General features: G+C 39.1%; 1 protein-coding gene across 1 annotated transcript; it reads left to right on the forward strand.

Annotated features, from left to right (window-relative positions):
- The first annotated feature begins 9,024 nt into the window (after positions 1-9,024).
- On the forward strand, positions 9,025-10,235 carry LOC127093941 (uncharacterized mitochondrial protein AtMg00810-like). The gene is made up of 3 exons (XM_051032831.1): positions 9,025-9,134; positions 9,386-9,647; positions 9,972-10,235. Exons 1-3 carry the CDS (start codon positions 9,025-9,027, stop codon positions 10,233-10,235), a joined length of 636 nt encoding a protein of 211 aa, XP_050888788.1.
- The last annotated feature ends 1,377 nt before the right edge of the window (positions 10,236-11,612 follow it).

Consider the following 11,612-nt stretch of genomic DNA (forward strand, 5'->3'; position numbering starts at 1 on the left):
CCTGGGTTAACCGGTTAACGCAACACAGAACACGCTTTCTGGCAAAACTCAACAGTGTTAACCGGTTAACGCCCTGGGTTAACCGGTTAACGCAAGCAAAACAGCAATATTTCACAATTCCTAACAGTGTTAACCGGTTAACACCCTGGGTTAACCGGTTAACGCAAAACAGAAAGCTGTTCATGCGCTAACACAAAGCAGAATGCAGAATTCTCCGCATTTTCCGCCGTTGGAGGACTTCCGGACCTCCGATTCCAATTCCGTAAAAAGCTACATTTTCGGAAAATCACTACCCATCCAATTACAGATTCAATTTCAGTTTTAACATAGTTTATTCATCACAATTTTTCAGCACTCATCATCCCAATTAGGGTCAAATCAATGGTTCATCACTACCCATTACATGTTAACCCATAATACCCATTAAACGACGATAAACCCCCCTTACCTGAGTTAATCCGGCGAATCTTTAAGCTTCAAGCTTTTCTCTTCTCCAACCTTCTTCCTCTTGCTCTGCCTCTTTGCCCTTTTTCCTCTTTTTGAGCCGCTTCTCTGTTTTCACGTGAAAACTCTTTTTACCAAAATAGAACTCTTTTTCCTTATTTCCAACTTATATATATTTTCCAATAATTATTATTCCAATAATAATAATAATAATAATCCAATAATTCCAATTATTTAATTAAATTAATAAATATAATATTAACTTAAATTAAATAGTTATCTTATTTTTATCGGGGTGTTACAACTCTCCCCCACTAAAAGAGTTTTCGTCCTCGAAAACATACCTCGAGCGAATAACTCCGGATAAGACTCCTTCATCTGATTCTCAAGTTCCCAAGTCACATTGCCACCTGCTGGTCCTCCCCAAGCTACCTTTACCAAAGCAATCTCTTTACCCCGCAACTGCTTCAACTCTCGATCCTCGATCCTCATAGGTGATGTTTCAACAGTCAGGTTATCTCTCACCTGTACATCATTTATTTGGACTACATGCGACGGATCAGGAATGTACCTCCTCAACTGAGACACATGAAAAACCTCATGCAAATTCGCAAGTGACGGCGGTAAAGCGATACGATAGGCTACCTCCCCTATCCTCTCCAAAATCTGGTAAGGACCAATAAATCGAGGTGTCAACTTCTTCGACTTCAAAGCTCGACCAACCCCAGTTATCGGAGTAACACGAAGAAACACATGATCTCCCTCCTGAAACTCAAGTGACTTCCTCCTTTTGTCGTGATAACTCTTCTGACGACTCTGAGCAATTCTCATCTTCTCCTGAATCATCTTAATCTTTTCCGTAGTCTGTTGAACAATCTCCGGTCTAACCACAACACTCTCACCGGACTCGTACCAACATAAAGGCGTCCGACATCTCCTACCATACAAAGCTTCAAACGGTGCCATACCAATGCTCGAATGAAAACTATTGTTGTAGGTAAACTCAATCAAAGGTAAATAACAATCCCAACCACCTCCCTTTTCCAAAACACAAGCCCTCAAAAGATCCTCCAGTGATTGAATTGTCCTCTCAGTCTGACCATCAGTCTGCGGATGATATGCAGAACTCAATCTCAGCTTAGTTCCCAAAGCCTTCTGCAAACCTTCCCAAAACTTCGATGTAAATCTAGGATCTCTGTCCGAAACAATACTCGACGGAATACCATGCAAACTTATAATTTTCTCAATATACAACTCAGCTAATCTCTCCAATGGATAGTCCATTCTGATCGGAATAAAATGAGCCGATTTTGTCAATCTGTCAACAATCACCCAAATAGCTTCAAAATTCTTAATCGTTCTCGGTAAACCAGAAACAAAATCCATACTGATACTATCCCACTTCCACTCTGGAATAGCCAACGGTTGCATTAGCCCAGACGGCTTCTGATGCTCAATCTTTGACTTCTGACAAGTCAAACAAGAATAAACAAAACTCGCAATTTCTCTTTTCATTCCCGGCCACCAAAATAACTTTTTCAAATCATGATACATCTTCGTAGCCCCAGGATGAATACTCAGGCCACTACGATGTCCTTCCTCAAGAATACTCTTCTTAAGCTCGGTAACATCCGGAATACACACCCGATTACCAAATTTCAAAACACCATTCTCATCAACTCTGAATTCACCACCTTGACCTTGATTCACTAGAGTCAACTTATCAACCAAAAGCACATCGGATTTCTGACCCTCTCTAATCTCATCCAGAATACCACTCGTCAACTTCAACATTCCCAATTTAACACTATTGTGAGTACTCTCACACACCAAACTCAAGTCTCTAAACTGCTCAATTAAATCCAATTCCTTAACCATTAACATAGACATATGCAATGATTTCCGACTCAATGCATCAGCCACTACGTTTGCTTTACCCGGATGGTAATTCAAACCAAAGTCATAATCCTTCAGGAACTCTAACCATCTCCTCTGTCTCATATTCAGCTCTTTCTGATCAAACAAATACTTTAAACTTTTATGGTCACTGAAAACCTCAAATCTTGACCCGTACAAGTAATGTCTCCATAACTTCAAAACAAATACCACAGCTGCCAACTCTAAATCGTGTGTCGGATAGTTCCTCTCATGAACCCTCAGTTGTCTCGAAGCATAAGCTATAACCTGCTTATTCTGCATCAACACACCACCCAAGCCCAACAATGACGCATCACAGAAAACCTCAAATAGTTCTGACGGACTCGGTAATATCAGAATAGGAGCAATAGTTAACCTTCTCTTTAACTCTTGGAAACCTTCTTCACATTTTGAGTCCCAAACAAACGCTTGCCCCTTTCTAGTCAACATCGTCAACGGTAACGCCAACTTAGAAAATCCCTCGATGAACTTCCTATAATAACCAGCCAAACCAAGAAAACTCCTTATCTCAGAAACTGACTTCGGAGCTTCCCACTTAGATACAGCTTCTATCTTGGAAGGATCAACAACAACACCATCTCTTGAAATCACATGACCAAGAAAACTAACCTCTTCTAACCAAAATTCACACTTTGACAGTTTAGCAAATAGCTTCTTTTCTCGTAGAACTCCTAAAACCAATCTCAAATGCTCAGCATGCTCTTCTTCAGATTTCGAATACACCAAAATATCGTCAATAAACACCACAACAAACTGATCTAGGTACGGATGGAAAATCCTATTCATATACTCCATAAACACTCCAGGCGCATTAGTCACACCAAAAGGCATTACAGAATACTCATAATGTCCATACCTCGTTCTGAAAGCAGTCTTCTGAATATCCTCAGTTTTCACACGTATCTGATGATAACCCGATCTCAAATCTATTTTGCTGAACACACTCGCACCAACCAACTGATCCATCAAATCATCAATCCTCGGCAAAGGATACCGATTCTTGATCGTCACTTTATTCAGTTGCCTGTAGTCCACACACAACCTCATAGTACCTTCTTTCTTCTTAACCAATAACACTGGTGCACCCCACGGTGACACACTCGGACGAATAAATTTCTTATCCAACAGATCTTCCAACTGACTCTTCAATTCAGTTAACTCAACAGCAGACATACGGTACGGAGCCATCGATACCGGCCTAGTACCAGGTACCAAATCAATCGAGAACTCAACTTCACGCTCTGGCGGTAATTCATTCACTTCTTCCGGAAACACATCAGGAAAATCACACACCACAGCTAGATCGCAATTCACCAGTTTATCTTTAGCCTCCAAAGTCGCTAACAGCATAAACAACTCTGCCCCATCTGCTACTGCCTCATTCACCTGCCTCGCTGATAGAAACAAATCCTTTCCTTCCTCAATCTCAGGAAAGATCACAGTCTTATCAAAACAGTTGATATAGACTCGGTTAAACACCAACCAGTTCATACCCAGAATAACGTCAACCTGCACTAGTGGAAGACACACTAGGTCCATCCCAAAGTCTCTACCAAAAATACTCAAAGGACAATTTAAACAAACTGAAGTAGTAGTCACTGAACCCTTCGCAGGAGTATCAATCACCATACTTCCATGCATCTCAGATATCTCTAACTTAAGTTTCACAGCACAATCCAAAGATATAAAGGAATGAGTAGCACCGGTGTCAATAATAGCTACAAGAGGAAAGCCATTAATATAACACATACCTCGGATCAAACGATCATCTGCAGAAGTCTCAGAACCCGATAAAGCAAAGACCTTGCCTCCCGACTGGTTCTCTCTCTTCGGCTTAGGACACTGTGGACTGATATGACCCACCTCTCCACAGTTGAAACAAGTCACAGTCTTCAACCGGCACTCTGCAGCCAAGTGACCACCTTTGCCACACTTAAAACACTTCTTCTCATTACTGGTACACTCATGGATACGATGTCCAGCCTGACCACATCGGAAACACTTAACAGGGGCACTGGAGTCTCCCCCACTAGGCCTCTTCATCCCACTCTGTCGCTGGAAACCTTTGCCAGCTGCATACGGTTTCCCACGATCATTCTGATTCTTGCCTTTCCTATCAACCCTCTGCTGATAGCTCTCCGCTCTGGCTTTGGTATCCTGTTCAAAAATCCTGCAACAGTCAACCAAATCAGAAAACACTCTAATCCGCTGATATCCAATAGCCTGCTTGATCTCGGGACGCAACCCATTCTCAAACTTCACACATTTTGAAAATTCCCCAGTAGCCTCATCATAGGGAGTGTAATACTTCGACAGCTCTGTGAACTTAGCAGCATACTCAGTAACAGACCGGTTACCCTGCTTCAATTCTAAGAACTCTATCTCTTTCTTTCCTCTAACATCCTCTGGAAAATACTTCCTCAGGAATCTCTCTCTGAACACAGCCCAAGTGATCTCAGCATTCCCAGCAGATTCCAACTCAGTGCGGGTAGCAACCCACCAATCATCTGCTTCTTCTGACAGCATATGCGTACCGAACCTGACCTTCTGGTTATCGGCACACTCAGTCACTCGGAAGATCCTCTCGATCTCCTTCAACCACTTCTGAGCACCATCTGGATCGTATGCTCCCTTGAACATTGGAGGATTGTTCTTCTGGAACTCACTCAGTTGACGAGCAGCTCCCATTCCCACAACATTCGGATTCCCTCCAAGTACTCCAGCTAGCATACCCAGAGCCTCAGCAATCGCAGCATCGTCTCTACCTCTTCCAGCCATCTCTATTCTGAAAACCCAACAATCTAAAACAATAAGTACTGATAGGGTTACACAACACCTATCCCGTAAAGGGGAAACAGAATAATTACGACTCGACTCGACCGACTATGCTCTGATACCACTAATGTAACACCCTTCTAAAATACCCCAAATATTTAATTAAAATAGCAATATATCAATCAGAGTAATTATGCAATTAAGGGTGTCACACAATCATTTCACACCATTCACCAAATAACTGTCATGCTCTTTTATTAATTCAAAACATAAAGCATTTGCACAATACGCAGCGGATAGAAATCAAATCAATCATGCAAAACATGTAACACATTACATGTAAAATTATTCAACAAGGTAAAACATCCCGTCCCGATGTTACATCTATCAGAGCATGACCCACTAAGGAGACTACACTAGACTCCAAGCACTAGCTTCTACTCAATCACTGCTCGTTACCTGAAAACATAGTTGTAAGGGTGAGTTCCTCAATCGATATAATAAGCATTATAAAATATCATGTAATGCTAAGTAAATAACACATTAATCACCCTAATCATATCACACATTCGGTAACGGCCATCAACTCAAATATCATACTCAATACCAACACAATTCATACTCATACTCAATGCCAACACAAACACACGTATAATATTGGAATACATCCATTCATATTATACGCCATACATATATTATGCAATGAGACTCCATGCATGCGGTACCGACTATTCGTGAACATATAGTTCAACCTCACCGATCAAATCCAGATACGGCTACCAAGCCCACTAGTCCCACTCATTTGAGACCTAGTGACTCACTCACTAATTCCTCACCATGGGAATTAGCTACCATCCCAAGGGCTATGCTATGCACGCTAATCACCTAGCATGCAAACATCAACAACAATCTACAATGATTTACTCACTAATTCCTCACCATGGGAATTAGCTACCACCATGAAGGCCACAATATGCATGCTAATTCACCTAGCAATGCAACATCATCAACAACAATCCACAATGGACATATGCTCACACTCTAAGCCATAAAACAGTCCATTCACCAAAACATGCATAATATATACATTCACAACATTATGCATATTTTCACACATCATCAGCAGATTTATCACATAATCATATCATGTCATGCCAATTAATCAATCACAGTATTAGCACACTCTACTAATACCTATACTACTCAAAACAACGGGAAATGATCCCTACTATATCACATACCGATATAGGCCAACCATAAAATATGTACACAACATTTAAATACCAATTTTCCCACTTTTCAACAGTGTTAACCGGTTAACGCCCTGGGTTAACCGGTTAACGCAACACAGAACACGCTTTCTGGCAAAACTCAACAGTGTTAACCGGTTAACGCCCTGGGTTAACCGGTTAACGCAAGCAAAACAGCAATATTTCACAATTCCTAACAGTGTTAACCGGTTAACACCCTGGGTTAACCGGTTAACGCAAAACAGAAAGCTGTTCCTGCGCTAACACAAAGCAGAATGCAGAATTCTCCGCATTTTCCGCCGTTGGAGGACTTCCGGACCTCCGATTCCAATTCCGTAAAAAGCTACGTTTTCGGAAAATCACTACCCATCCAATTACAGATTCAATTTCAGTTTTAACATAGTTTATTCATCACAATTTTTCAGCCCTCATCATCCCAATTAGGGTCAAATCAATGGTTCATCACTACCCATTACATGTTAACCCATAATACCCATTAAACGACGATAAACCCCTCTTACCTGAGTTAATCCGGCGAATCTTTAAGCTTCAAGCTTTTCTCTTCTCCAACCTTCTTCCTCTTGCTCTGCCTCTTTGCCCTTTTTCCTCTTTTTGAGCCGCTTCTCTGTTTTCACGTGAAAACTCTTTTTACCAAAATAGAACTCTTTTTCCTTATTTCCAACTTATATATATTTTCCAATAATTATTATTCCAATAATAATAATAATAATAATCCAATAATTCCAATTATTTAATTAAATTAATAAATATAATATTAACTTAAATTAAATAATTATCTTATTTTTATCGGGGTGTTACACTACTCAAATCATCTTACTGGAAATAAGAAATGGTTGGTTGATTTTGACTCTAGAAAGAGGACAACAATCAGATTTGTTGATGATAAATGCCTTAATGTTGAAGGTATGGGAAATGTCAGAGTAGTCATGAATAATGGTAAAAAAAAACATTGATTCAGAATGTGTGGTATCTTCCTAGAATGAAAAACAATATGATGAGTATAGGTCAATTAATTGAGAAAGGACCTTTAGTTACCATGAAGGACAATATTTTGAAGTTGAATGACTGTGATTAGAAGTTGATTATGAAGTCAAAACACGGGATGAATAGAGCATTCAAAGTGAATGTTAAAACTGCAGACTCTGAATGTCTTAGTGTAACAAGTGTTGTGAAGGAAAGTGAGTTGTGGCATAAAGTATTTGGTCATATGAACTTCAGAATCTTAGGGCATCTGAATTCAAAGAAGTTGGTACATGGAATTTCTATAATTAATAAGCTAGAAAATTCATGCAATGTGTGTACGAGAGGGAAGCAACCAAGATTGCCATTTGCATCTGAAATGCCTCCGGGAGCAAATCATGCTCTAGGTGTGGTGCATTATGATGTTTGTGGACCATTTTCAGTACCCTCACATGGAGGGAAAAATACTTTATGTTATTTGTTGATGAGTTCACAAGGATGACGCGGGTATCCCTTATAAAGTTCAAACACGAGGTGTTTGTTGAATTTAAGAAATTCAGGATCAAGGCTGAGAATCAGAGTGGTTAGAAGCTGAAAATTCTCAGAACTAATGGTGGAGATGAGTATAACTCTACAGAGTTCAGAAAGTTATGTGAGGAGAATGAAAGTGAGCATGAGGTGACTACTCCATACACTCCTCAACACAATGGTCTTGCTGAAATAAGAAATCAAACTTTGCTTGATATGACAAGGAGCATGCTGAAGGAGAATAAGTTACCTCACATCTTATGGGGAGAAGCTATTGCCACTACAAGATATATGCACAACAGGTGTCCAACTAAAAAGCTGGAGGAAATTACTCATTTAGAGAAGTGGACTGGAGATAACAAAAATGTGAGTCATCTGAAGGTGTTTGGTTTTGTTTGTTACAAACATGAATCAGAAGCGCGAGATTGGAGTAAATATGAATCCAATTCTAGTGAGTTAACTTCTGAAGATACTTCTGAATCTGAAGGTTCTGAAGATGAGTCAAAATCAGAAGATGATTCTGAAGGTGACCCTGAAGGCGAGTTTGACTCTAGAGACGAGTATGACTCTGAAGGCGAGTATGACTTTGAAGGTGAATCTGATTCTGATCCAGATTCAGATGGTGATTCAGACTCTGGTGGAGATCCATACTCTGGGAATACTTTAGACTTTGAAGGTGGTACTTCTGGGGTTCCAACATCTGATATTGTTCCAGAATCCGAAGATGCTGCAAGATATTGAAGTAGACTCTGAAGGAGAAGTCATCCAGTGTTCCATGTTATTAGACTATGCACTAGTGAGTACTGAAGAAGCGCTCAAGAAGAAAGTGTCGCTGAAGGCCATGAAAGAAGAACTTAAGGCTATAGAAAGAAACAAGACTTGGGAGTTGACTGAGCTTCCAAAGGTCAGGAAAGCCATCAGTGTTAGATGGGGTTTCAAGGTGAAACTGAAGCCAGATAGATCAATTGGAAAACACAAAGCAAGGTTAGTGGCAAGAGGTTTTCTATAAAAACCTGGGTTATACTACCTTAAGGTGTTGACTCCTATAGCGAGACATGAGACAATAAGACTAGTGATTGTGATAGTTGTTAACAAGAATTGTCCTATGATGCATTTAGATGTGAAATATGCATTTCTGAATGGTCCATTACAAGAAGAGGTATACGTGTCACAACCCCCTGGATTTGTGAAAAAGAATCAGGAAGGAATGATGTACAGGTTACATAAATCTTTATATGGACTAAAACAAGCTCATAGAGCTTGAAATCTAAAAATTGATTCATTTTTTAAGCTTAAAGGATTCAGAAAGTGTGAGATGGAGTATAGTGTCTATGTTTAGCATACTTCTAAAGGAAATATGATTTTGGTGTGTCTGTAGGTTGATGACATATTACTAACATGAAGTTGTGATCATGAGACAGCTAAGTTCAAGAAGTTGTTGATGAATGAGTTTGAGATAACTGATCTAGGAAATATGATATATTTCTAGGGATGAAGATTCTAGACTCTGAGAAGGGTATCATTTTGCATCACCTGAAGTATGATGTTGAGCTTCTGAAGAAATTTGACTTGCTGAATTGTAAGGTCGTGGTCACACCTACAGAAACAAATCACAAATTGGATTCTGATCCTAAAGGTGATGATGTAGATGCTACAACTTTCAAGCAGTTAGTTGGATCTCCAAGATATTTGTGTAAAATCAGACTTGATATTTGCTATGTAGTTGGAATGGTTAGTAGGTTCATGAGTAAACTGAAGTGGTCTCATTACCAAGTTGTTGTCAGGATTCTGAGGTATATTAAGGGGACTTTGAAGTATGGGATTTTGTTTCCTTCTGGAGAAAAGACTAAGTCAGAGCTGATGTGTTACACAAACTCTAATTGGAGACAGAGTTGACAGAAGAAGTACTTCTGGATATTTGTTTAAGTATCTGAAGGGTCTTATTTCTTGGTGTTCAAGAAGCAACCCGTTGTTTCTTTGCCAACCTCTGAAGATGAATATATTGCAGGTGTTGTGGTTGCATGTCAAGTTGTTTGGCTTCTGAATTTACTGCAGGATCTGATCAAGATAAGCAAGCCTATGAAGTTGTTGATTGATAACAAGTCTGAAATCAGTTTTGCCAAGAACCCAGTGTTCCATGGGAGAAGAAAGCATATTGAGACTAAGTATCACTTTCTGAGAAGTCAGGTTCATAATGGAGTGCTAGAAGCTATACACTATAGCACCCAGAAACAGTTGGTAGATGTTCTGATGAAAGCGATCAAGACTGATCAATTTATCCATTTAAGGGATGAAACTGGTGTTTTTAGTTTTGATTAGCTGAATACGAATTAAGAGATGATGTTAGAAGTAATTCATATTTAGTAGTAATAGTATTAGTTTTTGTTAAGCTTAACCTAGCTAGTATAGGTTAGAAATTTTTCCTACATGGAATTATTGTTTGTATATATAAACAAGTGTAGTTGTCAACATACAACATAACAACACATTACTGAGTGTGTGCATTATGTACAGTGTGTGTGCAACCATTTGTTGTAACCGTTTTCTAAGAGTATTGGAAGTTTGTTATTCTTTCTATTCTCTCTCTTATTCCATCTCCATCTTCTTCACCTTGTGCAACAACACCCACCTTGTGTCGTACTTTGGTTGGAATTTCGTTGTACCTTACTATTACTATGCCTGATATTTTATATGCAGTGCATGTTATGAGTCAGTTTACTATTTCTCCTACTACATTATTTTAGGAAGTTGTACTTCATATTCTCTGTTATCTCCTAGGATCGCTCTTTCATATTCTCATGTTCCCGTTAACCTCTTCCTTATACTTACATGCTTACTCTGATTCTGATATGGATGGTAATCCTAATGATCGTAAGTCTACCACATAATTTTGAATCTTTCTTGAAGACTCTCATCTCTTGGAAGAGTAAAAAATAGGGCATTGTCTCCCTCTCTTCTATAGAATCGAAGTATTGTGTAATGGCTTCCACCACCTTCTCCTCTTCCCCCTCATCCTCGTTGTTATCCTTCTCGTATTGTTAGTATACTAAATTGTTTGATTTTATTTATTTCACTTGTTCTACTTCTTTTGCTTCTTTTTTAACCTCTACTAATAGTTTGTCTGAGCCATACTCATATAAAGAAGATATACTTGATTCTCTTTGGCATGAGGCTATAACATAGGCCTTGCTGCTTTGCACAAGATAAATACTTGGGACTAAATACCTCTTTCACTAGGAAAATGTGTTATTAGGTCTCGTTGGGTATACAAGATCAAAAGCAAATCTGATGGGTCACTTGAGTGATATAAAACTTCTATTGTTGCAAAGGAATTTTCTCAACAATATATGATATGGATTATGAAGAAAACTTTTCTCCTGTGGTCAAGATGACCACTATTCGCACCCTTATTGTTGTTGCATATGTTCCACCTTAGTCATTATGACTCTGCTTTATTCGCCAAGTCCACTTCTCACGGTCGTATTATACTTTCCTTGTATGTTAATAATATGATTATTACAGGTGATGATGTTGATGAGATTAATAAGTTGAAGCTAGAGTTATAGATGAAAGATTTAGGCACTCTTCGTTATTTTTTAGGAATTGAAGTTTCCTACTCCCTTAGAGGTTATCTTTTTTCTCAATGATATCCGAGCAACAGATAACCCTCTTGAGCTAAATGTTAAATATGTTTGG

This window comes from Lathyrus oleraceus, chromosome 1 (assembly GCF_024323335.1).
Source record: "Lathyrus oleraceus cultivar Zhongwan6 chromosome 1, CAAS_Psat_ZW6_1.0, whole genome shotgun sequence".
Classification (NCBI taxonomy): Eukaryota; Viridiplantae; Streptophyta; class Magnoliopsida; order Fabales; family Fabaceae; genus Lathyrus; species Lathyrus oleraceus.

Excerpts from the sequence above, each read along its gene's own strand:
- LOC127093941 (XM_051032831.1), top strand. The coding sequence starts at position 9,025 with ATGCATTTAGATGTGAAATATGCATTTCTGAATGGTCCATTACAAGAA. Across the intron at positions 9,135-9,385 it reads CAGGAAGGAATGATGTACAG|GAAATATGATATATTTCTAG; the intron begins GTTACATAAATC and ends TAACTGATCTAG. Across the intron at positions 9,648-9,971 it reads TTTGCTATGTAGTTGGAATG|GATCTGATCAAGATAAGCAA; the intron begins GTTAGTAGGTTC and ends AATTTACTGCAG.